This window comes from Panicum virgatum, chromosome 8K (genome assembly GCF_016808335.1).
Source record: "Panicum virgatum strain AP13 chromosome 8K, P.virgatum_v5, whole genome shotgun sequence".
Classification (NCBI taxonomy): Eukaryota; Viridiplantae; Streptophyta; class Magnoliopsida; order Poales; family Poaceae; genus Panicum; species Panicum virgatum.
This window is the reverse complement of record NC_053143.1, coordinates 18,926,292-18,952,328: the sequence shown is the minus strand read 5'-3', so window position 1 is coordinate 18,952,328 and position 26,037 is coordinate 18,926,292. Positions and strand designations below refer to the sequence as shown.

General features: G+C 45.3%; 1 protein-coding gene across 14 annotated transcripts; it reads right to left on the bottom strand.

Moving 5' to 3' along the window:
• Positions 1-2,768: 2,768 nt before the first annotated feature.
• LOC120644136 lies at positions 2,769-5,367 on the bottom strand. 14 transcript variants are annotated; one of them, XM_039920700.1, is made up of 6 exons: positions 4,805-5,367; positions 4,411-4,726; positions 4,257-4,301; positions 4,113-4,130; positions 3,845-3,982; positions 2,769-3,128 (listed from the first exon to the last, which is right to left on the bottom strand). In XM_039920700.1, exons 2-6 carry the CDS (start codon positions 4,508-4,510, stop codon positions 3,109-3,111), a joined length of 321 nt encoding a protein of 106 aa, XP_039776634.1. In that variant the 5' UTR covers positions 4,511-4,726; positions 4,805-5,367; the 3' UTR covers positions 2,769-3,108. The 14 variants fall into 14 exon arrangements, 1 of the variants encoding a protein (XP_039776634.1); XR_005663433.1 differs by lacking the exon at positions 2,769-3,128 and having other exon boundaries at positions 3,489-3,998; positions 4,113-4,163; positions 4,805-5,066; XR_005663430.1 differs by lacking the exon at positions 2,769-3,128 and having other exon boundaries at positions 3,489-3,982; positions 4,113-4,163; positions 4,805-5,065.
• Between the last annotated feature and the right edge of the window lie 20,670 nt (positions 5,368-26,037).

Genomic DNA, 26,037 nt, shown 5'->3' with positions numbered 1-26,037 from the left:
ACCAGATCCAAGATTTCAGCATGAACTCATGATAAAATTTTCAGATAAAAACAGTGAACACATTAAATATGAAAAACAAAATAAACAGCCTCTGCTATGAAAAAAATTCATTTATTCAGAACAAAATAGGCAAGTACTGATGTTAAAATTTTTACAGAGGGCTCCTGATATGAAGACAAGCATACTATAAAATTTTTATATACTATGCATATTATAGGAGTAATAATTTATCTAAACTAAAACTATATTTTAAAAAGTTTAATTCTACATAGACTTTCATAGGGTTACTGAGTCTCAGAAATTTTCAACGGAGAGTAATATTAAAAAACGTCTAGCAGTAAAAATATTAGCATTTATCCTTGAAAGGAACTATGTATTTTAGTTATGGTTGTTTCAACATAGTAAAATTAGTCTACCCTGATCTTGTGGAGTATTAGGCATCAAACTTTTTATGTAGCTTCTATGCATTAATAAAATGAATCTGAGCAAGTTTCATCCCCAGATACAGAGTATAATCTCAAGAAAAAAAATACTCATTTTAGATCTAGCATATCAATACCATCCATCTATCTCCTGTTCTACATGGAATAAGGTGCTCAAACTTTGCAACTAAGTTCATCTACTCAAGTGTGACTAATGTTAAAAATTTCACCTTTTTCCAAGCACTATACTATATATCATGAATTAGTGTCATTATACATAGATTCAAACATAACTTTAGCAAGAAAGTTGGAATGGGTTCCACATTTTTACACTATCGTTCTTTTAGCATATCAAGTGAGCTAGCAAGGATTCACCAAAGATTACCTAGTAGAACATCAAGAACAAAATGGAGCATTTAAACCTAGACCAAAACAAGATCTAGTCAAAACATGTACTAGGGTGGGTTGCTAGCCATGAGATTTTTATGTGAGCCTCTACTTAGTGAAACATGACTTTACTCCAAAAATCAGCTTCAGTTCATGTATAGAACTGCTATAGCATTTATGAGCTATTTATTTTAGATTTTAAACTCGAGTTAAAACTATTGAGAATCTGTTCATGGCCATGTTGACAAAGTTGTGGAGTTTATCTCAAGGATTCCCAAACAATTGAGTTTGTATTTTTAGGATTTTTATACGATTTATTGTCAATTTTAAAATTCACATATCAAGACTCAAAGGTTCATGTACATTTTTCATTTTTGTCCCTGGAATCTCGCCATGTTCATGGTCCGGTTTGAGCGGCTTTTGGTTTGTTTCCAACCCAAGTCATGATAATTATGCTGGTCCGGTGTGAGCTGGATTTCAACGGTTTCCAACGGCTTAGTTAATATGTTGGGTTGGTTTGGGCAGCTGGTTTCACCAGTTATATTAATGCAGCAGCTTGCTTTACAAGACGTGCACGTCCGCACACGAGAGACTATGGCCTACAGGCAAGCATGCAATGCGGTGATGAAGCCTGATGAATGTGGATAAGCTGCGGCCTCTGACAAAGGTAGCGCCCGCGGCCGCCTCACCCGACCTCCGCGTGTAACCGGCGAGCAGGGAGCTAGCAGATGTCATCATCTTCTCTGCGCGCCAAGGAGCAAGCTAGGCACCTGCAGAGATACGTCCGTATCAGGTTTCAACGGGTTCAATGGGCTGAAACCGCAGATCGGCTGGTTTGGAGCCGTTCCAATCCAACCCGCTCACACACCCGGGAGGATGGTCCCAACCTGGTTCGGTGCGGTCTCACTACGTAAGAAACGACCTATAGTGACGCGCATAAAAGTGACCTGCAGTTGTTGTCCGTCCCCCCACAAGTAGAGGTGACGGGCTTTATATTTGGGCGTCACCTCAGACTAGTTTCAGGCCTCGCGAGGCCTCGTCAGAAACGTGATCCGTCACCTTTCAGAGAGGATAGGTGACGGGCCTTAGCAAAGCCCGTCACCTAGAGTTAAAGTGACATGCTACATTCGTAGCCCGTCACCTAAAGTACTTTCAAAGGTGACGGGTCAAGACTGAAGCAGCAAAGGTGACAGCCTTTACTTTGCGCGTCACCGACTCTTGCGATGTGCTTAACCTATGGTACTTGAAAGCTGACGCATCACACGTATAGTTCGTCACCTATGTGTATGTCTTATCCCACGAACTTATTAATCATTTTTTGTTGAACAACTAAAATGTCGCCGCAATTCTAACAAAATGATGAAAATTGCGAGGTAACAATGCTGAGAATAGCGCGGGATAACAAAATAGTGAAAATTGCGAGATTGTTGCGAGATAATAAGACAAAATATTATAATATATATATATATATATATATATATATATATATATATATATATATATATATATATATATATATATATATATATATATATATAGGACAGGGTTAATCTCTACTCTGGGTATACCCGAGCCAGCCCGCTGCCCACCCACCGTCGCGCCCGCGTGCCCAGGCTCCCGCCATCCGCGTCCGGTTTTTCATCCGCAAAGCACGCCCCGCCCATCTCCGCCCAACCAGTCCGGTATGCACGCCGCACTCCAATGCACACGTGACACGTCCCCTTCTCTACAGCTGTACGCCCCCTTTTCTCATGCTTTTTTCCTAGCGTGTGAACAGATTGTATAGACGGATTATGCACTTAATTGTTTGCCGCGTGTCTTGCAGGTGAGCCCAGATAATTCACGTGCTGTAAGGAAATAGAAACGTGCAAGGACTCGATACAATTATACGAAAATTGATTCACACGCCCAGGGGATTGGAAAACAAAAAGGTTTTGCAGTTGCCGGACACAGTAATACTAGGGCCAATTGAAAAGCATTTTGTTTGTATTGGCAGGTGAATGCGTCAACTCTGGATTAAACTAAATATTCTTTACATCAGAAACTACGAGACAAAACATAAAATTTCTGATTTAGGACCACGAGCTTATAGGCACCACACATTTTTTCTAAGCCGGTTCATAATTACTATAAACACACAAAGGTGGAGTCATATTTCTAATATGCCACACCGAACTTACACTTTCATAAGAATCTACACACAGAAGGGAAATCCATCAAGTGATGATCAAGGGAAATTATCCCTAAACATCTAATGGTAATGATGAGTGCCACCAAAAGATGGCACTGTCAATGGAGATCACGGTGTCCACTCAAATCCTGAAAACACCATAAAAAAACACTTGAATACGATGGCATCGTTTTTATAGATTGACTTCATAAAGGTATAAAACATTATGGAACAGAAGTTGGAATGAGCAAGGAGTAACAAAAATAAAAGAACCATTTTATTCCTTCTCGGAAGATCTGAACTCAATCAGGGGTACCCTGATATCCTATAGTAAACTGTCAACTGAAAATGATTGTTAAGAAGGAAAAAAATCAACACAGTATAATCAGTTCAAACTACATGATCATGAGCAGAGCGCGCAGAAGGCTTTGGTTACCTCAAGCTCACAATCCTATGCTCACAGTAGCCATTGTGTCCAGGAAATGAGATTTATACAAAACAGAGTATGGTGCATTTCAAATACTTTAGTAGCATTAATAAGGAACTTAACTATCTCAAGTTGGCAAGGCTGTGCTGTGTGCACAGCAAGTATATTACAGAGGTATTCTATCACTACGTTGAGGCCATGGCATGTCAAATGAAAATTCAGTTTAATGGGAGACATACCATACCCGAGTAACAGATGGCCGTGCAAGATGGAATCACATACTAAAAAAGAGGATATGCTATCATTTGGAGAAATCCTAACCACTAGCTAACATAATCCAACAGCAGTTGTTTTACAAATCAAAGGTTCTGCAAATAGCAGGGCTAAAGATCCAGCTCAAGATCCCAACTTTGCCTCAACAAAAAGAATAGAGTTCACCTCTGATGCCTAGCCAATCTTGTCGAGGAGCACCATGGCACCTAAACAGAAGGAAGCACAACACAAGATGCTCTAGCCAATCTTCCCAGATGATAGATATCCACACCATGGGACCAGCACCAGCGGTTAGGTTCATTACTGCACCAACAACGCCCTGGAATATTAGGCCCAAAACCAATACTCAGATGCAATAGCTCCTGATATTTCAGATAGCACACAAGTGAGATAAACTAAGAGTAGATAAATAAAGTAGTCCGAATTTAAGTACCAATGCAGAAACAGCAAGCTGCAACGCCAAATGAGATCTGGGCTCAACTTGCTTTCACATGAAAAGAAATAATCCACCTTTCTGTTATTATTACTTATCGATATTGCAGTAAAAAAAAGATGAATTCTTGGTTGTTTGACGGACCTGCATGTGTACTCGATCTCGATTGCAGCAACCAGCAAGATCTATCTGTGCATTGGAAAATAGAGAAGGAAAAAGAGTTTCAAAAATAAAATTAAGCTCCTACACATGTGAGATCAAGAATAGGCAACTAGCAGATAAAAAAAAGCATCTCTACCTGGATGAATCAAGCTGGGGACAAAGCGGCGATGTAGGGATGCGGGGTATGCACCTTCACCTGCGTGCTTGTACGGTGGTACGGTGTCAGTTCTGTCCATGAGAGTGGAGCATGCCGGTGGTTCCCTATGCCATTGCAGGCATCCTCGATTCAATGGAACCTCTTCCCCTGGTAGATCAATGCTTCAATGCAACCTTACATCGAACCAAAGTCAAGGCTGAGATTTAGATCTAGCACTGGCCAAACTGTGATGCCTAGATTGTTTAGCATTCACCAGGAACAATTATTGGAGGTGAAATCCAACTCGATCGGACACCTGCAACAAGGCAGAGCAGCACCGTCAATACAACAACCTCGACAAAAGATTCGAATGGGGATGGCGATAGTGGGGAACCTTATGCCTATGGAGAGGAATCCCCCAAGGATTCGACAGCTCAGGTGAGTGTGAGGAAGCTTCGATGCCTAGAGTGGATGCCGCCATTCGCGTCATGATCCCCACTGCAAGAGATTGTCGATTTGAAGGAGGGGAAAAACTAGATCAGGTCATCAGGATTGTCTACAAGCATTCACGGCCCAGGTAGCAGCGGGACGGGGCCGCGCCTAGACCATCCGCGTGCCGCCCTACTCCTTGCGCCCGTGTGTCGCACGCCGCTCGCTGCCCCCGCGTGCTAGGGCACCTGGACGTGCCTCGCGCCGCATGGGGTTGGCCCTCGCCGCGCGCGCCGCGCAACCCGTGAAGGGGGGCGTCCTCGATGGGGCAGTATGGGAGCCAGCCGCCGCGACCGCCGGCAGCTGCCCGCCCGCTGGCCGCACGCCGCTGCTCCGGCCGCGGCCATGTCCCCCTATGCCGCCGCATATGAAGGGGAGGGAGGGCCGCCGCCACTTCTGCTCCCCGCGGTGGGAGGCGGGAGGCGATGGTGAGCGCGAAGAACGAGGAGGCACGAGGGTCGCGGATGCCGATATGCGCCGGGATGAAGGAGTTGGGGCGCTTGTGGAGGGTGAAGAAGCGGCGACGGACGCCGGGAGGGGCGAGGGTCGCCACCAGGATTGGGGGCGCTGGGAGAGGAGGGAGCGGTGATGGCGAGTTGCCGCGGGGCAGTTGCTGCGGGGCGGAAGGGAGGAGGGCGAGCTGGGTGTCATGGGTGGGTGGGGAGAGGGGGTGGTCAAACCGGAAGGGGGGGTGGCGCGCGCGAACCGGGCCGAAGGAAAACCGGGTGCGAAGGAGGCTCGGGTATGGAATTGCTTATTCCATATCAGGGTATTCAATAGACCTACTATATATATATAGTAGGTCTACTGAATACCCTGGTATGGAACTACATACAAACTACGATATACATAGTTACGGCAGCCTCCTCATCTTCCGCCACCATGAAGATGGTGTAGATGTTCCGGCGACGTTCAGAACGAGTGGTGCATTCACCGGAGGTCTCCCAAGGCGGCAGAGGGTCTCGTTCAACGAGCTGAATGAGTCCCTCAGGATGCCGATTGCCCAGGTATCGCCTGGGCCGAAGGGGTTTGGATTGAAGACGTTCTCCACCGCTGGCGCCGGATCTGAAGCTGGAGCAGGGGCCAGTGCAGGAGGCGATGGAGGACGAAGGCTACGGCGACAAGGGGAGGAGGGGGAGGAAGATGGCGACAGTGACGATGACGACGGCGATGAGTCCACCGCTTGAACAAAGCGGCGGCGGTGGCGGGAGTGGCGGGAGGGAGAGCCCAAACCCAACATCGCGGCGTGCGGTGGCGGCTGCGCGAGAGCAGTTGTGTGATGTGAGGCGATGGTAACCGTGGCAAGTGGAGAAGAAGAAGAGGCCGAGAGGCAGTATTTATAGCGAGAGGCCAGAATGCGAAAGGGCCGGCGGAATTCGAAAGGGCATGCGGTTGCGGAGAGGGCAACGGGCGGTGTTTGCGATTCCCGAGAGAGAAAGAAAGGTGACGGGTGGTATGTGGAGCCCGTCACCTGTAATCATTTTAAGGTGACGTGAGCTCTTTATCATAAGTGATGGTCTACAACGACGTCCGTCACCTCTAAACGTTGTCCGTCATAGTTGATCATAACCTAGTATTTCCCCTCGATCAGCAGCCGCTCGGGCAGCCAGCCGCCGCTCGTTGCGGCGCAAAGGCAGCGGGAGGCGGCGATTTTGGGCGGCGACACATTTGGGGGTCGTGTAAGGTTAGTGCTCCAAATTATCCCGCTTGATCTCCCCATTCCCTCCTCCTCGATCACCTCATCCTCGATGTTGATCAATTAACTGTTAAAAAATCTTGTGTTTTGCAGATGTAGATGGAGGATAGAAGTTGGATGAGCCTTTATAGCCATTGTTGTCCGCAGTACTTGAGGGGGTTGAAGTCTTTCATACAGATTGCAAGGGCCGACATGGAAGCAAGGTCTATAACAACAATGTATTGTCCGTGCCTCGATTGCGGAAATGATAAGAAATACTCTGATTTTGAAGTGGTTAATGCGTATTTGATCGTTCGTGGATTTGTACCAAATTACACTTATTGGAATAAGCACGGAGAGGAAGGGCCTAATGAAAGGGGAGAATGGGTCGCCGATACCCAAGAAGGGTGCAAGGATGATGATCATGATGGGCAAGGCAACTGTGATCAAGAAGGGTGCAGGGATGACATTAATGAGGAGTGCAATTGGAGTTCAGTGACGACCAGTTTGATACCTTGGTCGACAATGTTGAGGAGATGATCCATGATATCAGGGGAGAAGATGAGATGACTGAAGCTAAGCTGCGTAAATATAAGCAATATGTTGAAGATTCCAAAAAATCTCTTTATCCCCATTGTGAGAAGTACTCGAGGGTAACCGGGGATCTGAAGCTTCTGCAACTAAAGGCTGCTCATGGTTCGACAGACAAGAGTTTCAAAGCATTGCTTCTTCTCTTGAAGGATATGCTGCCAGAGGGGAACGTGCTACCGGATACTGTGTACGAGGCCAAGCAGATTGTGTGTCCCGTGGGATTGAAAATTGAAAAAAAAAATCATGCATGCTGAAATAATTGTGTCCTGTTTCATGGAGAGAATGAAGATCTGGACAATTGCCCTGAATGTGGAATATCAAGGTACAAGCATCGAAAGCATGGATGAGAGGAAGAAAGGGACTCCTAGGAAAGTTGCATTGTACTTTCCTCTGGTGTCCAGACTGTAGCGGATGTTTGCACACAAGAAGGAGGCGAAGTTGTTGCATTGGCATGAGGAGGGAAGTAATAAAGACATAATGCTACGTCACCCTGTAGATTGTTCTCAATGGCGACATTTTGATAACACCTATGGCCGGTTCGGTGATGATCCTAGGAATATCAGGTTTGCTCTGAGCATAGATGGAATGAATCCATATGGAAACATGAGTACATCACATAGCACGTGGCCAGTTCTATTGTCAATCATGAATCTCCCCCCATGGCTTTGCAATAAACGCAAGTATATCATGCTGTCAACATTGGTCTCTAGACTGAAACAACCCGGTGATAGAATTGATGTGTTCCTCTAGCTCCTCATTGAAGATATTCAGCTCCTTTAGGAAGGTGTGGAGGTTAGGGATGTTGTCGTCAATAAGCACTTCACTTTGCATGCTATGCTAATGACCACCATCAGTGACAATTCGGCTCATCATAATTTGTCCGGATAGAGCAAAAGGAAGGGTCAATGTTGCTCCCACTGCTTGTCAGAGACATGTTCCTTGTGGCTGAAGAACTCAAACAAATTTGCATATATGGGCCACAAACGATGGCTTCCGAAGAATCACCCGTACCGAAGTATGGACAGACAGTTTACAAGGGAGACACCAAATCATCCACCACATTTCTCAAGTGAGGATGTGTACAGGAAGATTAAGGATGTCAGCACAGTTCTCGGAAAATGGAAACGTGGAGTTGATCAAGGAGGTGATGATGATTGTCATGATGAAGAGATCTAGAATAAGAAATCCATACTATGGGAGTTAGAGTATTGGCACATCTTAGCAGTCCGACATTCAATTGATACAATGCATTTAAAGAAAAATATTTGTGAGAGCCTTGTCGCCATAATCATGAACACAAAGGGTAAAGGAAAGGACCATGAGAATGCCAGAGCTGATCTTGAAGAGATGGGCATTCGTCCTAAGCTTTACGTCGAAGAAGCAGAAAATGGAAAAGACCTTCCTGTAGCCGCCACCACAATGTCCAGAAAGGAGAAGAAAGAATTATGCCAATTCTTGCATAGTGTAAAAATTTCCTCAGGATATGGTCCAACTTTGCCAGGCTAGTCAGCATGAAAGAACTGAAGTTGAATTTCGCCATGACGAAGTCTCATGACTGTGATGTGCTTATGACTTCAGTACTGCCTGTAGCAATCAGGAATGTGCTCCCTGTGAAGGTTTGTGAGACAGCCATGAGCCTCTGCTACTTCTTCAATGCCATAGAGCAAAAGGTCATTGATGATGAGTTGCTGACAGCTCTCGACAGACGGTTACATAAGACACTTTGTATGATGGAGGCTGTGGCGGAACCACCCAAAATAAATTGGATTAGTGCGCTAACCATCGTTGCAAAGGCAACTCTGATCCAACTCGCACGTATCTCGGCGGCCTCGAGTAAAATCTCGATTAATGCCACAAAAAACCGGGATCGAGTAAGCAAACCTCACATGAAGGCGAGTCCAGAGAGTACAACAACACGCATTTCATACATCACAGAGTCTGGCAGCGAAAATTTAAAATTATTACAAACCAATTCTGAAAGTAAAATAGTAGTACTACAGAAGTTTCAACTACTACAGTTCATCAGAATTCATTTATTCAGCGGAAAGTAAAATCATGATAACTAATGATAACATGACATCTCGATAAAGCCCATACGAGACATCACTCGGGAGTAGAAGCATCAGCACCAGCTGAGGATCCATCCCACACCACAGACCAACTCGGAGGTAAAGTAGTTAAATCAGCAAACATATCTTCAAACGTAATACCTGAAAACAAAGACACAAGTAAGGCTTAGTATACTAATACTCAGCAAGACTTACCCGTCAACGGATATAACTTAGTCGACTTAACTAGACATGCAAGGCTTTTTGGTTAGAGGGGTTTGTTTTGCCGAAAAAGTGACTAAGTGATGATCCTTAATTTCAGATTTTAACTTTTCCATATTCCAGTTCAATTAACCATTCTAGATCAGCATCTATTTCTAAACAAGCACGGTAGTGAAAAACATTAATCATACAATAGTATTATCATCATCAACATATTCCACTTGTTACTCTATATAGTAGAAGTGTTAAGCAGTCTCATTGTCCGTGAGCGGCGGAATGATTCGAATCGAGTTTATTAACCTTGCAAGGAAAACCTAACACACACGCCCGGAGCACCGATGGGTCACCCCAAGCAACCTTTCCCCTTTCTTTCCGGGTCGTGGATCAGGGCCACCACCCCCCACCCCCCAGAGTACATGGCCCCATAGACTACGGACAGCGCCGGGTCGAGCCAGCACGTGTACTCACCATTAAATGGGACCGAAGTTAGAAGGGTGGGAGAAGTCCACTTGCCGGTCCAATGAGGTACCGAGCTTACCGATTACCATATTCTCGGCATGTGGCTAGTACGTTCAAACACTTAACAACTTGTACCACACACTGCGCCTTAGTACATTATCACTAAACCGACGTGGTCCCATGATCCCGCCGTGAGCATTATGATTGCAGTATATGGTAAACCAGTCAGATTCTATAATCTCGCGAGTAGCAAGAAACTACTTGACTTTTACCGGTCCTAGTTAGCAGAGCATCTAGTCGAGCTTAACCTCTAGTATTCACAACATGGGTACCTAGGATCATGCATCTATGGTTTCAATCAATGCCTGAACGTAAATGCACAATAAATAAATTACAATATAGATTGCATATAATTGAAAATAATAGGCATTTAGATGCACCGGGGCTTGCCTTCCTGGGCACTGCTAGCCTTGGGCTCTTCCGAACGTTGGTTCGGGTCTTGGATCAGCTCAAGGGCATTCACATGCGCACCGGCGGACTGTCTCTCGTGCATTGGCACAAATTCGTACGTCCCGTCAATAAGATTGGTAGCCTCTATATGAATGCAAGTATGAAAATTAATTACAACATGACACAATTTATATTCTTTCCTTCAGTATAGAATTGTAAGTATATTTATTTTACTTCATAAAGTGAACTGGGTGGCAGTTTTTATTTCTGAGTTAATATACATGAGATTGTTTGACTATTTAACTTCATAAGCTAGGAATAGTTTCTGTAGCTACAAAATGTATACAAGGTAGTACATCTAATCCGAAACTTGCAGTAAAAATTTCAGCTAAAAACAGTAAGGCATGAATCCATGAAAAATACTCAAAACAGATCATGTTTAAAAGAAGATGAATTTCCACAGATCAAACTAAAACATTTATGATGTTCAAATTTTTACAGAGAAGTCTGCACATGGTCCTAAACATACTGTAATTATTTCAGAATTTTTATAGTAGTAAAACCGGAGTAATAAATTTGATAAAATTAAACCACATATAGTAAAACTAATTATCACAAAAAGTTCTAGAGTGTTTCTGGATGTTAAATTTTGCAGACTTGAATATATGACCAGGATGAAGTTCCACAAATTGTTTAAGATTTTTCTAAGCAAGGAAACTATTTATCATAATTAAAGCCTACTTATCAAGCATTAAATCTAATATATAGTTAAACAGATCTAAAATTTCTTAAACTTGCGAAACAGTAAGGTTTTAGTGACATGCACACAATGAAAAAGTTCCATACACATAACCTCATTATTTCTACTAGCATTAATACATGAGCAATACTAGTAGATAGAGGAATCTTGGGATTTTGGGCAAGTAAATGATGTCCCTTAGAGTTAAAATTATTACCAGACTCTATAAACAGTACAAGACACCATCTGTCCAAAAATCACATAAAGTTACTGAGTGGAACTCCTAGAACATTCATATCCTATTTAATTTAATCGTTTTCCTATATTAAAATGTAGTCAGATTCTGAAGATGTGCATGTAACAAAACTTGTAGATATCATTGCAAGGATTCCAAAAATTTTAGATTTGTATTTTTCTCCTTTGTATACGAATTTCTACGCATTTTCAAAGTTCACTGATTTTTGATTCCATAGTTCATGTAACATTTACACTTGGACCCCTGGATTTCTATTTTCTTCTCAGCATGAATCCCTGGCCGGTTGGGGAACAGAGGAGGGAAGGCGCACCGAAATCCGGCGAGAAGGGTCACTGGAGGTGGGGGCCCTGCTAGGGAAAAGGAGGAGGAGACCAAGGGCTACCTCTGGAGGGTCTTGGCTCGACGGGAGATGGCCGGAGGAGGCTGGTCCACGGTGGCCGGCGGACGGCAGCGACCTGGCACCACGGCGACGGCGTTCTGGTGGGGGGAGGAAAGGGCGGAGGGGCTCTCGGGCTTCAGCGGCGCAAGGTGAAGCTAGTGGGGTGGTCCATTCGAGCAATGCAGGGGTGGGGAGGCGACGCCATGGCGTGCTGGAGCTCGCCGGCGTCAATGGAGGGCCGGATAGTGGTCTACGCGTGTGAGGGAAGGGAGGGCTCCTTTTATGGCTTGAGAGCCTTCGAGGCTAAGCTAAGGAGCTCCTGGGGGAAGACCATTTGGCCAGGCAGGGGCGGACGCGGCAATGGCGAGCAGCAACGGCGTCAGGCGGCGGCAACAGCTCAGCAGGGCGTTGTGGCGCATGGCGGGCTGCGTTGCTCACATCCAAGTCGTCCGAGGTGCGTGTCTCTCGCCCGTGCAGCCAGAGGGGACAGCAAGGGGGCAAACCGGGGCGGCTTGGGCCGAAACCGGGGGCAGACGGAAATGGCGGCGTACGGCACGCCGTGAGGGGGAGAGGGGAGACAGAAGCTGTGGTCAGTGGCAATTTCATAAATAGACCAAACTTCCAGATTCAGTTCTGCAATTTCGATTTTACTCTGTTAAGATGGGCTCAAAGGAAAAAACTATTGAATGCCAATCTTGCTCAGTTTTTCGAGATCTATAACTTTTATTTCAGGCACTTTTTCATTTGAGCAAAATTTTGTGAGTTATTTTAAAATTTCAAACACTCCTACAAAAAGGATCAATTTATTTGTTTATTTGGGCTGAAAATAGGCCCACTTCCAATTGAACACATCTTACTAAAGGTACTAGATTTTTGTGTACAATATTTTGGTGAGGTGAAAGTACATGAAATATAGTTGGAACTTTCTTTATTTGCCCTCACAAATTGAAACCAATATTTGAATTTGAAATTCACTTGTCTTTTATTGCCATTTAATATTTGTTTGCTCTCCCATTAATTCTCCTCTTTGCTCTAATTTGTCTATTAATGACTTTTGAACACCTAGGTGTCACAGAGGCCTTCTTCCCTCCGACATTTTTTGATATTATGGTTCACCTCACGGTTCACCTTGTATAGGAGGTACACTACCTTGGCCCCTCTTACCTCCACCAGATGTTTCCTTATGAGAGATACATGGGTATCCTAAAGTCATTCGTAAATAATCGGAAATATCCGGAGGGAAACATCATCAGCCGATACGGGACCGAGGAAACTGTTGAGTAGTCGATGACTTACTTGGATCCAGATAACCCAATTGGAGTGCCTCATTCAAGACACGAAGGGAGGTTGGATGGGCTTGGGACTCTGGGCAAGAAGTCTATGAATCCGGAACGGAAAACATACAATCAAGCCCATTTTCTTGTCCTAAAACACATGGAGGTGGTGGAGCCATATGTACTCAAGCACAAACAGCTTATCATTCAACAAAATTCTGGGACAAGTGAGGGTTGGGTTGCCAAAAAGCACATGAAAGAGTTCAATAATTGGTTCAAAGACCATGTGGCAGTAAGCAATGTACCGAATGATGACATTAAGAAACTAGCTGTAGGCTCCATATTCATAGTGATGACATATCAGGCCAATGATATCAATGGATACATATTTTACACAGTCAAGTAGGACAAGAAGAGCATATACCAAAACAGTGGGGTCCGCATTGATGCTTATGATAACAACATGTAAAAGTCCCCATACTATGGTCAAATAGATGGGAGCTCAACTACCTAAAATTCAAGGATGCCCTATTCAAATGTCGATGGGTTCAAGGGTCACAAGGAGTGACACGTGACAAGAATGGGTTTGTCAGCGTTGATCTTCGCAATGTTGGGTACAAAACAGAACCCTTTATTTTGGCAAAAGAAGTGCTGCAAGTGTTTTATATGCTTGATACAGTTAGGATGACGCAGCATATTATCCTTCCTGGCAAGAGAAGGATCGATGGAGTGCATAATGCGGTGGATGAGGAGGAGTTTAATTAATTTGATGAAATCCCTCCTTTTTCAACTTGTGAGCTCCCCCGCCTAAATGCCAATGACAAGACCCCGTACCTGCGGACCGACCATAACGAAAAAATCTGTGTGAGGTCAAATTCAGGCCGTGGACGTGGACGGGGACGTGGACGTGGATGTGGACGTAAAGAAACCTAGTGTAACATGGTGAAATTCTGAATTCTGATGTCCCAAATAATTGTAGTGTAATATACATTGCTTGTTGTCTGAATTTTGATGTAATATGACTGAATTACTTTCTGGAAGTGTAAGTGCAACTGCAATGTACAATAGTTTGAATTTGCTTTCTGGAAGTGTAAGTGCAATTGCAATGTATAACAGTCTGAATTTGTTTTCTGGAAGTGTAAGTGCAACAACAATGTACATCAGTCTGAATTGCTTTCTATAAGTGCAAGTATAACTACATTAACTGTCACCTATCAGTCATAGGTGACGGACGACATCTGTGTCGCCCGTCACCCATGCATGAAAGGTGACGGGTCCAAAACATAGCCCGTCACCTAAGACATAGGTGATGGGCCACACTGGAAACAATCTTCAGGTGCTGCACTGTAAAGCTAATAGAAAGGTGATGGGCTACCTTCCTCGCCGGTCACCTGGGTCAAGTTCGAACTGGACTTAAAGCCATCCCCCTTAGACGTAGTTCTTTACGCCTCCCATTGCAAACCCTAGGTGTCCACCTCCTCGCCTCCTCCGATAGCGCCGCCCTCTTCGCCGTCGCGCAGGCCCACCTCCTCGCCTCCTCTGGTCCTCGCGCCGTCCTCTTTGCCATCGCGCAGGCCCACCTCCTCGCCTCCTCTGGTCCTCGCACCACCCTCTTTGCCATCGCGCAGGCCCATCTCCTCGCCTCCTCCGGTCGCACCGCCCTCTTCGTCGTCGCGCAGGCCCACCTCCTCGCCTCCTCCGGTCGCGCTGCTCTCTTCGCGGTCGCGCCTCCTCGTCACGGCCCTAAGCAAGATCCAGAACCCAGCTGCCACCAGTAGGCAAGATCCAGAGCTGGGCACGCCATCGCGCAGACAAGATCCAGAGCCCAGCCACCGCCAGCGGGCAAAATCCAGAGCCGGTCACGCCGTCGCTCCCGTCGTCATCTTCATGCAATATTGTTCTTGCTATTATATATTTGCTTGGATTTGCTATCTATTTTTGCTGTCCAAAACATCAGTCTGAATTGCTTGGATTTGCTGTCTATTTTTGCAATTAGAGGCAAATGATGATATGGGAATAGTGAATATCTTATTGCCACCTTTGCCATACAAAATTGAGAGATTGAGAGATTCATACTTGCCATGAAAAGGTCAGCCTCAAACGGCATGAAACAGATGCCATGTACACTCGCTGGTGTGTGACATCTGTTTCTGCCCTTTGAGGCTGAGCTCTTCATGGATTCTGGAGAGTGAATCAGTCATTGCCACCTCTGCCAAATAAAATTGAGAGATTGAGTACTTGCCATGAACAGGTCAGCCTCAAACGGCATGAAACAGATGCCATGTACACTCGGTGGTGTGTGATATCTATTTCTGCCCTTTGAGGTTGAGCTCTTCATGGATTCTGAAGAGTGAATCAGTCATTGCCACCTCTGCCAAACAAAATTGAGAGATTGAGTACTTGCCATGAACAGGTCAACCTCGAAAGGCATGAAGCATATGGCTTGTACACTTGCTGGAGTACTGTGGCATGTGCTTATGCCTTTCGAGGCTGAGGTCTTCATGGATTCGAGAGTGATATCGGATTGGCAAATGGATAGTTAGTTAATCCAAGCATATCTCTCACACTTCTGATGCCTTTCTATGTTATATTTTTGATAGTTGACATGCAAGTGCTGCTGATCTTTTATGTCTAAGGTCATTTTTTATGTATTATTGGATCATTTTGGTTTAATTTGCTACTTCTTTCTGCAAATGATGATGTGGTAGATTTGCTGCCTATTTAATTGGATCATCATGGTTTAATTTGTTGTGTATTTTTGCAGGATCAGTGGAAGCAGCCATGTCAGAAATTGGATCCTCCGATTCAAATGCACAACGTGACCAACTGATGAATCTTCAATCGGAAGTGTCTGCACAAACAGGTGCATGTAGTACCTCTCAGCGTAGGAAGCCAAGAGCACAAACCAAGTGGCCTAGTGCCATCATTAAAGTTGCAAGCTTCGACAGTGACAGATTCCCAATAAATGATGATGGAATGAAACGCTGGCGACTGATCTATGGATTAATCGCACGGCAAAGGGTTGGAATCAATGTCCACTTTGAGGATTTGGATGAGCCCGCGTGGCAGGGCTTGTTCGATATAATGAAGCAATACTTGCAGTTTCCTGAGGGCACATCCGAGGCAGAGATGAATCGTGTCAGATGGGCGGCATGCAAGTCAATCACCAAGCTCCACAGTAGCTTCAAGTCCAGTCTGGTACAAAATTTTGTCAATGAAGATAAAGAGCCCTTCGAGTTGCACAAGCACTTGGATCGTCAAGACTGGGAGATGTTCGTGGAGACTGCCACCTCGGAGCAGTTCAAAGAGAAGAGTCAGCACTTCAAGAACCTTCGTGCTAGGATCACAGACAACCATCGCCTCGGTCCAGAGGGCTATGCTGGGAAAGAGAAGGGGAGGTGGAGCAAAGAGAACAAGGCAATGGAGGAGGCGGGGTCAGAGAACCCTTGGAAATAGTATCCTAGGCTATCAGCACCATATTTAAGGGCCAGGGCTGGTCCAACACCATCCAGTGGGGAAATCACCTGGAGTAACGACGGTACCAAGATGCTGGCCGACCAGGTGATCGAGCTGAAGGATCATGAGAGCGGTGTAAGAGAACATGACATCATCTCCACTGCCATTGATACGCCAGAGCACACCGGTCGCGTGGGTGGAGTCTCCAGTTCAAGGGGTTGGAAGGAAGCTTCGACAAAGAACATGAAGGCTTGTGGAAGAAAAAGAAATGGTCATCTGCTGTGGATCTCGACCGACTAAAATAGGAGATAAAGGATGACATATTTGCTACACTCAGGGCAGTGGGGATAGATGTTGATGCAGCATTATTGGCTGCGGCCCGTGGCAAGAGCAGTTGCGCCTCTAAGGAGGTGGAACAGCGAGTACCAGAAGAAGCAGCAGCAGCAACAGCCTTGCCTAACCCCCCTCCCCCGGTCAGCGCAGCATGCCGAACCCAGGACCCCCCTCCCCCAGTCGTCGAAGCATGCCGGACCACGAGAAATGCATTGGTGCTATACTTGATGAGCCGGACACAATTGACAGGCTCAATAATGTTCCAACCCCCTGCAGCATTATAACTGGAAGTCACTCAACTTTGTTGATTGAGCTAGCACAGGTGATTGTGCAACCCGGGGACAAGGAATGCCACACGGTGCCAGTGCAGGATGGGTATGTCGTGGTCAAGATTGCTTTTGTCCATGAAAACACCAAGGATGTCGCCCTGCCCATCTCGCTACCAGAAGCCGACATTTTTACTTTGGGGGATGCCCGTACCATGCGGATCCTATGGAAGAAAAGTGGTATTCCCATCCCGCCCATTGGTCGGTCGTCAACTAGTGGTGCCCAAAAGCGGCCACTCACCCCAACACCTGATCCTTAATATGTGAATAAAGATGCTGCGGCATGCGACGACCCTCCTCCCGCACCAAAGAAAAAGAGACCAGCCACCCCAAAGAAAAAACGAAGGGGTAAGACAGAACCCAAGGAACCAGCACAGAAAGCAACGGAATCAAAGGGTAAGGCGGCACCCAAGGAACCAGCAAAGAATGTATGGACTTTTGCTCACTCCAAGTTTGAGATGGGCAAGCCAATGTTGTCAGATCTGGATCCGGCCACTGCAGGGGTCAATACTAGGGGACTCCACAACCACTACATCACCCATGCCATGGACAATGATAATATGTCAATCGTGTGTGAATTCAAGGCTGAGGACTTGCACAGTGGGCCTGGTTTTTTCTTCGTTTCTTGGTCTGATCTGTACGACGTCTTCAACCTCGATGGCTTGGACATCTCCCTCATCTGTTGCTTGACACTGTGAGTATATATAGCACAAAAGATTGTTCACTATCATTCTTAATTACTTTGTAATGCTAAACCCTATGTTAGCTTCTTGAAAACTAATGTATTTGTATGTAGGTAATTGGTCAGAGAATCAAAGGAACGTCAGCTTGGTGTTGCGTTCATTGACCCCCAGGATTTCTCTGCCAGCATTATCAATTCGATTCCACAGTACGTACAGTCTGCCATCTCAATGGCCTTGAGGTCCTCACCAGGTTGTGTGCTTGCTGCGCACCACACAGGCACCCACTATCTCCTAGTCGTCATCTGTCCGAGGTGGGAAATAGTGTGGTACTTGGACTCCGTAAGACCACGCGGCGACGATGGCATCACTCTGGGACAACGAGACTACACCAGCATCAAGGCAGTTATTGATAGGTATATCTCTGAGTTACCACATTTGCAATCTTCTCATTTGGAGCATGTCACCTATTTAATTTGCAGCTAACGACAGCCATAACACCTAATACAGTGCTTTCTCCACCTTTCGAGCCGAGCACTGTCTTCCAAAAACCAAGTTGACGCATGTGAACAATTTTCCGGTATATCTCTGACCGCCTGCATACTAAGTTTTCATGATTTCACTAAATAATATATTTGTCCTAATAGTATATATCATCTTGGGCAGTGCATGCAACAAGGACCTGAAAATGAATGCGGGTTCTATGTTGCATACCACATGATCCGCCTTGCTGCAAGTTTCATAAACCTTAAAGGAGCAAAAGTAAGCCTTTGTCAAATATATCTCTGACCGCTTGTTGCATCAACATATATATATATATATATATATATATATATATATATATATATATATATATATATATATATATATATATATATATATATATTTGTCGTATAAGCACTCATCATTTGACTGTTACTTTTTGCTAGGACGTGCGCGGTCATCCGGACAAGCAATTGAAAAACAAGCAACTCTCGGCTATTAGAGAAAGGCTTGCCTCCTTCTTGCTTATAGATGTCATAAGCGACAAAGGTGACTTCCACTGTCGCAACTGAACTGATTTCTTTCATGGACGTACTCTCGATTCATGTGATTATTGTATATGTGTACTGTTAATTTATAGTGCAGAGATATAGTATATAGTTTATCCTGTACAGTTGGTGGATGTTTCTTATGTAAGCTTTGTAAGTGTTGATGCCGATTTGGGGCCAACACACGATCACACTCGAACGTGGAGCACGCAGTGACGCTCCTTGCAGCACCTCTGCGAGATCCAATCAGACCGGTGTAGTAGGTCGGTCAGACTGGTTTCGCCGGGGAACCCGACGAAGATCCAATGAACGCTCGGGAGGGAGGGACCTCGTCAGGGCAAGCACACCTTGGGTTGTCCTAGGCTCGGCAGGCCAGCTAAGGCGTCTTCAAATGCCATGGAGACGTACGAAGAATAGCATAGGGAAAAGATTAGGGTAAAGAAAAGGTAAAAAGATAAAATGTGTTTGATAGATGCGATTGGATACCCTCAATCGGCCGTGACCCTTTATATTTATAGGGTGGGTGGACTTGCACCGCAAGAAATCCTATTACAAGATCTAAATCTATTAAAAGCCCTAGTTGTACTCGAACTCTGCTTGGACCGGCCAGACCGGTCGGACCCACCGGTCAGACCGGTCGGTCGTGCCTGACCAGCTACAACACCTAGACCGGTCAGACCGCTTTGTCTAGTATGCTGCCAATTTTGGTCATCAACATATGTCTCCCTGTTCTTTGGCAAAACTTGTGTGCCAAAGAACACTCTTCTGGACCAAAATTGTCTAAGAGCGATGAATATGTCGGCCATTTTTTGTGCTAAGGGCGATAACAATTTATCAGTCGTATCTTGCTTCTTCGAGCTGATGGTGAAACAACTTGCTTAGGCCTCCATATCTGCTTTATGGTCGCCGACCTTGCTAGTACAGCCTTCGCTTGCTGTTCCATGGACTCCTTGCGCACCGTTGAAGTCTTCTTTTCTGGGTGTGAGACAAGCCTGAGGAACACCACCTCGGCTATAAGTATCTCAAATCTTACTTCATGCTCTTCTCACCCTCCTTACTGCAGTATAAATCCTTTCTGACTAGATTATTGCTAGCAACAATTGGTCTTTGTGATGTACCACAATTTGGATATATAGGAGGATACTGAATAAAATAAGACTGCATATGTATCCCACTATAATCCATAGGCGTATAAGAACAAGGATTCGGCCAAAACCATGGAGCAACCGGTCCTGAATATTGCATAGCAGCACAATTACCTTGACATGGACGATTGTTCGATTGCTCACCAGAAGTTGATGTTGACTTCACATCTTTGAGTTTGTTTGACCATCTCCTTTGCTTTTGGGCAGCTCCTTCATTCTCATATTTGGCCAAGAGCTCCTGGAAGCTCGGCCTTGCTTTGCTCTTGTTACTGGGATTTTTAGCAACACTCCCAGATGAACCGGTCAGACTGGTTTCTAGACCGATCAGACCGGTCTCAGCAGACCTGGCCTCTCTATTTTGCTCTTGCCCCCCAGCCGAACTTAATTGTTGTTCAGCTATATCATTTGAAGCACGTTCAACATCAGAGGCAATGTGGTCAATAGAACTAGCCGATGTTTCTTCAATGATCGCCTTTTCTTTGTCTAATGTCAAATCTGAATTTTTAGTTAATCGGCCATCTTTTTTGACATGATAGATTTGTTTAGTCACCTTATATTTCTTTTTCTGCACAGACCGATTTTTATGATTAAAACGGTCATTGTTGGCAGGTGGTGACTTTTTACTTGCCGATTGCTTATATGTAATATAATCTGAACAAAAATATCTAGGGGAAAATGGCATATACGAATTATAAGACCATGGAGGATAAGAATAATAAAATTCCCATGGTAAATGTAAAGGTGCTCCATATGATGGAAACGGCATTGATATGTGAGGATTGCTCCATTGCCAATTTTGTTCATGGAATTTCTGTTTTGAAGCGAATTTTGGTTGCTGGAAATTTTTAGGCCGACTAGCATCATTAATTTGCATTTTGGATTTAGCTGAAAACTCTCTATGAATAGGCTTCGGCTTTTCCTTTTGATGTTTTCTACGGCCTTTGGCTTCAACTGTTTTCCAAACACCTATCTCGGGTTTTTTGGGCTTAACAATCTTAGGTTTTGATTTAATTCAAGAAACCCTAGGAGAGGCGGTCAGACCGGTTGCAATACAACCGGCACCTTTGCCTTTGTTTTGTTGCCCCCCGAGCGTAGAAGTACTAGACTTAGTTTCTATACTCTTGCTAGGGAAATTGGGTTTGACAATTTCGGCTTGGGACGACCGAATTGCATCTTGACCAGCAACATCACAAGTTGGCAAATCATTGCAAGGACGATTAGTCGGCTTCTCAACGGCCGACTTTTGAATAATAGAAATTGGATCTACGCTCTTTTTTTATTAATTAGCTCATCCACAAAACTGAGCAAACTAGTTATAAAGCTAATTGTGGACTTACAGTGTTTTGGTAGATCGAACATCCTCAATTCATCGATGGCAAATATCTTCATCTTGATGATGCCTTTTTCCGTTACCCGATAACAGCGAGGAAGCATATAGGTACAGATATGCTTGACTAGTTCTTCACGTAATCCTTCAAGTGCCATCATATCACTAGAGTTTGATAGATCGGCCATGATAGCTAGATTCTCGTTCCCCAGCAGAGTCGCCAAAAAGTATGTTGACGCCGATTCGGGGCCAACACACGGTCGCACTCGAACGTGCAGCACGCAGCGACACTCCTTGCAGCGCCTCCACGAGATCCGATCAGACCGGTGTAGTAGGCCGGTCAGACCGGTTTCGCCGGAGAGCTCGACGAAGATCCAACGAACGCTCGCCCGAGAGGGACCCCGTCAGGGTAAGCGCACCTTGGGTTGCCCTAGGCTTGGCAGGCCAGCTAAGGCGTCTTCAAACTCCATGGAGACGTAGGAAGAATAGCATAGGGAAAAGATTAGGGTAAAGAAAAGGTAAAAAGATAAAATGTGTTTGATAGATGCGAATGGATACCCTCAATCGGCCGTGACCCTTTATATTTATAGAGTGGGTGGACTTGCCCTGCATGAAATCCTATTACAAGATCTAAATCTATTAAAAGCCCTAGTTGTACTCAGACTCTGCTTGGACCGGTCAGACCGGTCGGTCGTGCCAGACCAGCTACAGTACCTAGACTGGTCAGACCGCTTGGTCTAGTCTGCTGCCAATTTTGGTCGTCAACAATAAGATATCAATTGAGTTCTATTTTGTGTTTGCTAAATCAGCAAGAAGGCTGCCAAATCCTAGTTGTGCTCTAGGATGTGCTCTAGGATGCATCCAGGGAACAAATATCAGCTTGCAGGGGTCAGGTTCTAAGGTGACGGGCAACAACCAAAACCGTCACTTCTGTATACTCACCAGGTGACGGCGCAGTAAAGCACAACCCGTCACTTATCTAGATTCGTAGGTGATGGGCGTCGTGAGCTAACCGTCACATGTGTTGGACAAAGGTGACGGTCGTAGACCTCATACGGGGGGCCTGGTCACAGAAAAAGGTGACGGTGCTAAACTGAAGCCCGTCAGCTTCTACATACTGATAAGTGACGGGTTTTGTTAAAGGCCTGTCACCTGTAGTAGACAAAGGTGACGGTCGAAGACCTCACACGGGGGCCTGGTCACCAAGAAAGGTGACTATTTTATACTCATATTCATCACCTTTTTGTCACATAGGTGACGGGCACCTATGTGACGGGCGCTATTCTAAATAATGATGATGTAGAAGTGACGGGCGCGATGCTCGTCGCCATAGGGAGATGACGCCTGTCATTATAGGCCTTTTCCTACATAGTGTCTGGTACTTGGTTTTCTTGAACCGATGAACAGGGCTTTCTTGAACCGATGAACAGGGCGACTGGAATCTTGCAACTGGAACCCTAGAAATATTTTCTTGCAATGGGGACCCTGGCCATAGGGAACGGTGGTTCCCGGCCGAAATTCGGGGATCCCCGTCGCTGACGGCGAGGGTTAGGGGGTGGAGGGACATGAGGGAGTCGAGACACACCTTCTGGTGGCTCAGGATGGGGTCGAGGTGGTCGGGGATGGCGGCTCCACGGAAGCTGAGGCCCGGCGGTGATGGCGGCCCAACTCTGGCGAGCTCCGGTGAGCTAGGGGCGGCGGGGTCTAGCTCGAGAGATTCAGTGAGGGTTCGGGAGGCTAGTGGGATGGTCGGCTGGGGCAATGTGGGGGTGGAGAAGGCTCACAGCGGCGAGGCCGAGCTCGCCAGCGATGGCGGAGGGGGCGGCGTGGTCTAGGTGTTGCCGAGGATTGTTTGGCCCTTTTAGGGCTAGTTTGGGGAGCAAGTGGAAGGGAACCCAGGGAGAGCAACCCCCCGAGGGGGATTTTGCCATATGTTCCTTTCCCTGGGGATCCTTCCCCCCTAGGGGTTTGCTTCCCTGTTTCCATCTGGAAACTTGGGGAAGGGGTATTCAGAAAATAATAAAATATCTCAAAAATTCAGGAAAATCAAGAAAAAAATTAGAAAATATGAATAAGACAATATCTCGTATATAATGGCCCATACCAGCATCATCACAATATCATGAAAGATTAAAAAAATGTCTCTTCGATCAACAAATAGATATTTTATTATGAAATCGGACAATCATAATTCTCCATCTTTACATCCAAAATCTAGCAAAATATGAGCATTCTACATTGTGATCAGTTCGTGAAGTACTTGACATTTTATTGATGCAAACTAGTAGCTCATGGATGCAAATATAAAAAATATAAAGATCTTATTTCGTTTATTGATGGTTCTAGATAAAATATTTTTACAACAAGAGGGATCAGGGTCAGCTGCAGTGCGCCTTGGATTTGATCACCTCCTTTTTGCAGGCGACTGTCTAATTTTTACACAAGCAACAGAAAGAGGCGGCTAGAACTAATGAGATCCTGGACTTGTATAATAGGAGATCGGGACAGTTGGTAAACAAAGGCAAATCAGTGGTGTTTTTCAGTGACAATTGTGATCAAGATGCAAAGCAAATGGTACATGCGAAGCTGGAAATCCCGACTAAGGCACTGGAAATCAACAAAATATGGCACATCAGAGTTTGCTTTACCTGTTACAAGCGTCGATCTGGGAGGGGTCAGGGAGAATGGAGAGGAGCGTGCGTATCAGATCGCCCGCTCCGTAGAAGCCATGCCAGGATCTCCTCTTGGCTCTTGCTCCTGGCCGCGAATTTTCTTCAACAAGATGTACAAGAAAAGATGTGAGGAGAGGAGAAACCATAGCATGGGGGCAAGGAGATGCGAGGGAATGGGGAGAGAGGAATCACCTGATGCGAAGGAAGAGGCTGCAGGGACACCAGCGGAGGAGAAGCTGTCGTCGCGAGGTTGGAGGAGGAGATCAAGCGCCGGCGCCGCCGACGGCAGCACTTCCGCTTTGACCTCGCGGAGTCGAGCGAGCGAGACGAGGGACGGCCGGACGGGGACTTCTCCCCGATGTCTATAGGCCGGGCGTGATTCCACGAGGATATCAGGCTCACCCGGGCCAGAAACCCCAATGTAGCAGGCTTCCAAAGTCGCATGGTTGGCTCTGCGTGGAAGAATTCCGCGTGGGCTACCGGCCCGAGGAAACGACGGGGATCCCGGCCGGGAAGTGGGCTTCCAAACTAGGCCTTATAGGTGAGTGGCGAGGGGATGGGTGAGCTGGGGATGCATTCGCTTGCCTGGGTGAGGGAAACTTGGCCTGGCGAAGCCGAAACACGGCAAGGGGCCAATAGCGACGGCGTCTGCGGCGTGGCGCTCCGCCAAACGTCCGTGGCGTGTGGCGCACAAGGAAAGCGCCAGAGGGGAGGGGTTTTGGCGGAACCGTGGGCGGGCAGGTCCACTTGGCTGGGGGCTCGCTCGGGTCGCAACGCCCGAGGGCGCCGTCAGCTGAGAGCGGAGAGAGAGATGCAGGGGAGGGCATAAATGGAAATAAGGAAAGATTTGGGGGTCTTGATGTAAACTAAAATTTTCTCCATGTTCCCGAGGTCAAATGAAAAACTTTTGAATACCAAACTTGTTCATCTTTTCAAGATCTACAATTTTTGTTTCAGGCTCAAGTACATTTGAGTAACGGTTTAAAAGTTATTTTAAATCTCCCAACCATCATTTGATATGGTTGTAATTTTACATAAATTTTGTTGCTTTTGCACTAAAAGTCCATTAGGCAATCATTAGCCTATCGATGCTACACAAGTCTATTCACTTTTCAAATTCCATTTGAATTTATTTGAGTTTGGCAAGACTTCATATTTGCATGGTTAAATTTGACCCATTTTTATTTTCCAAGTCAATTTTGAAACTTTTACTATTTATTTTTCTTATCTCATCTTGCTATAACATTTCATGGTAAAACTTTCTAAGTAAAAAGACACCTAGGTGTCACAAGACAATATTAAAATCATTTCGTCGTAGTTACAGCATTACCTTTGGTGAGATTCATATAATCAATAGTAAACTGTGGCGAATATACAACAAACATGACAAGCAAGAAGATTACAGTATGACCACACATGTAGAATATGATTGGTGGGACATTATTAGTGAGACCATTTGCAGAGCTAAAGATATAATGCACCAGTCCTTTAAAACCAACCTGTTGACATAAAATATTTGAGTAAAAGCACTGATTTGGACCCTGTAAAGCAAAAGCCTCAAATGCATTATATATAATGTGTCTGTTTCATTAGCAACATTCCTAATGCATTAGATTTCATGATTAACTGATTAGTGGTCCAGTTCATGTGTTACTAACAACGTCAGATTAATTGATATAAACCAGGAGCAATACTAGTACTGTACTGGTTCTCTGAAAAAAGACCCATTGTCATAACAACTGAAGAGCTCGGTCTCTCACTTTCTGCCAAACTAAAGTGTTTCAGCTGCAACTTGATTCCTGAAAGCAAATGAAATGTCAGACATAGCATGTATGTTGGTGATTCCATGATGCATTGATGCAGAAGGAAAAGAAATCTATTAGGAATGTAACTGCTTGACAACCCTATTAATAGTTTTCCATGTATTCTATTAGGAATGACGTATATATCACACTCCGTTTGATATCTTTGTTCTGTGTAGTACATCAATGAAGGATATGCAAACTGTTGCCATTGTCCAAACTCAACACAATCAGCAATAGAATTTGCCACAGAATTAGCACTGCGTATAAAAA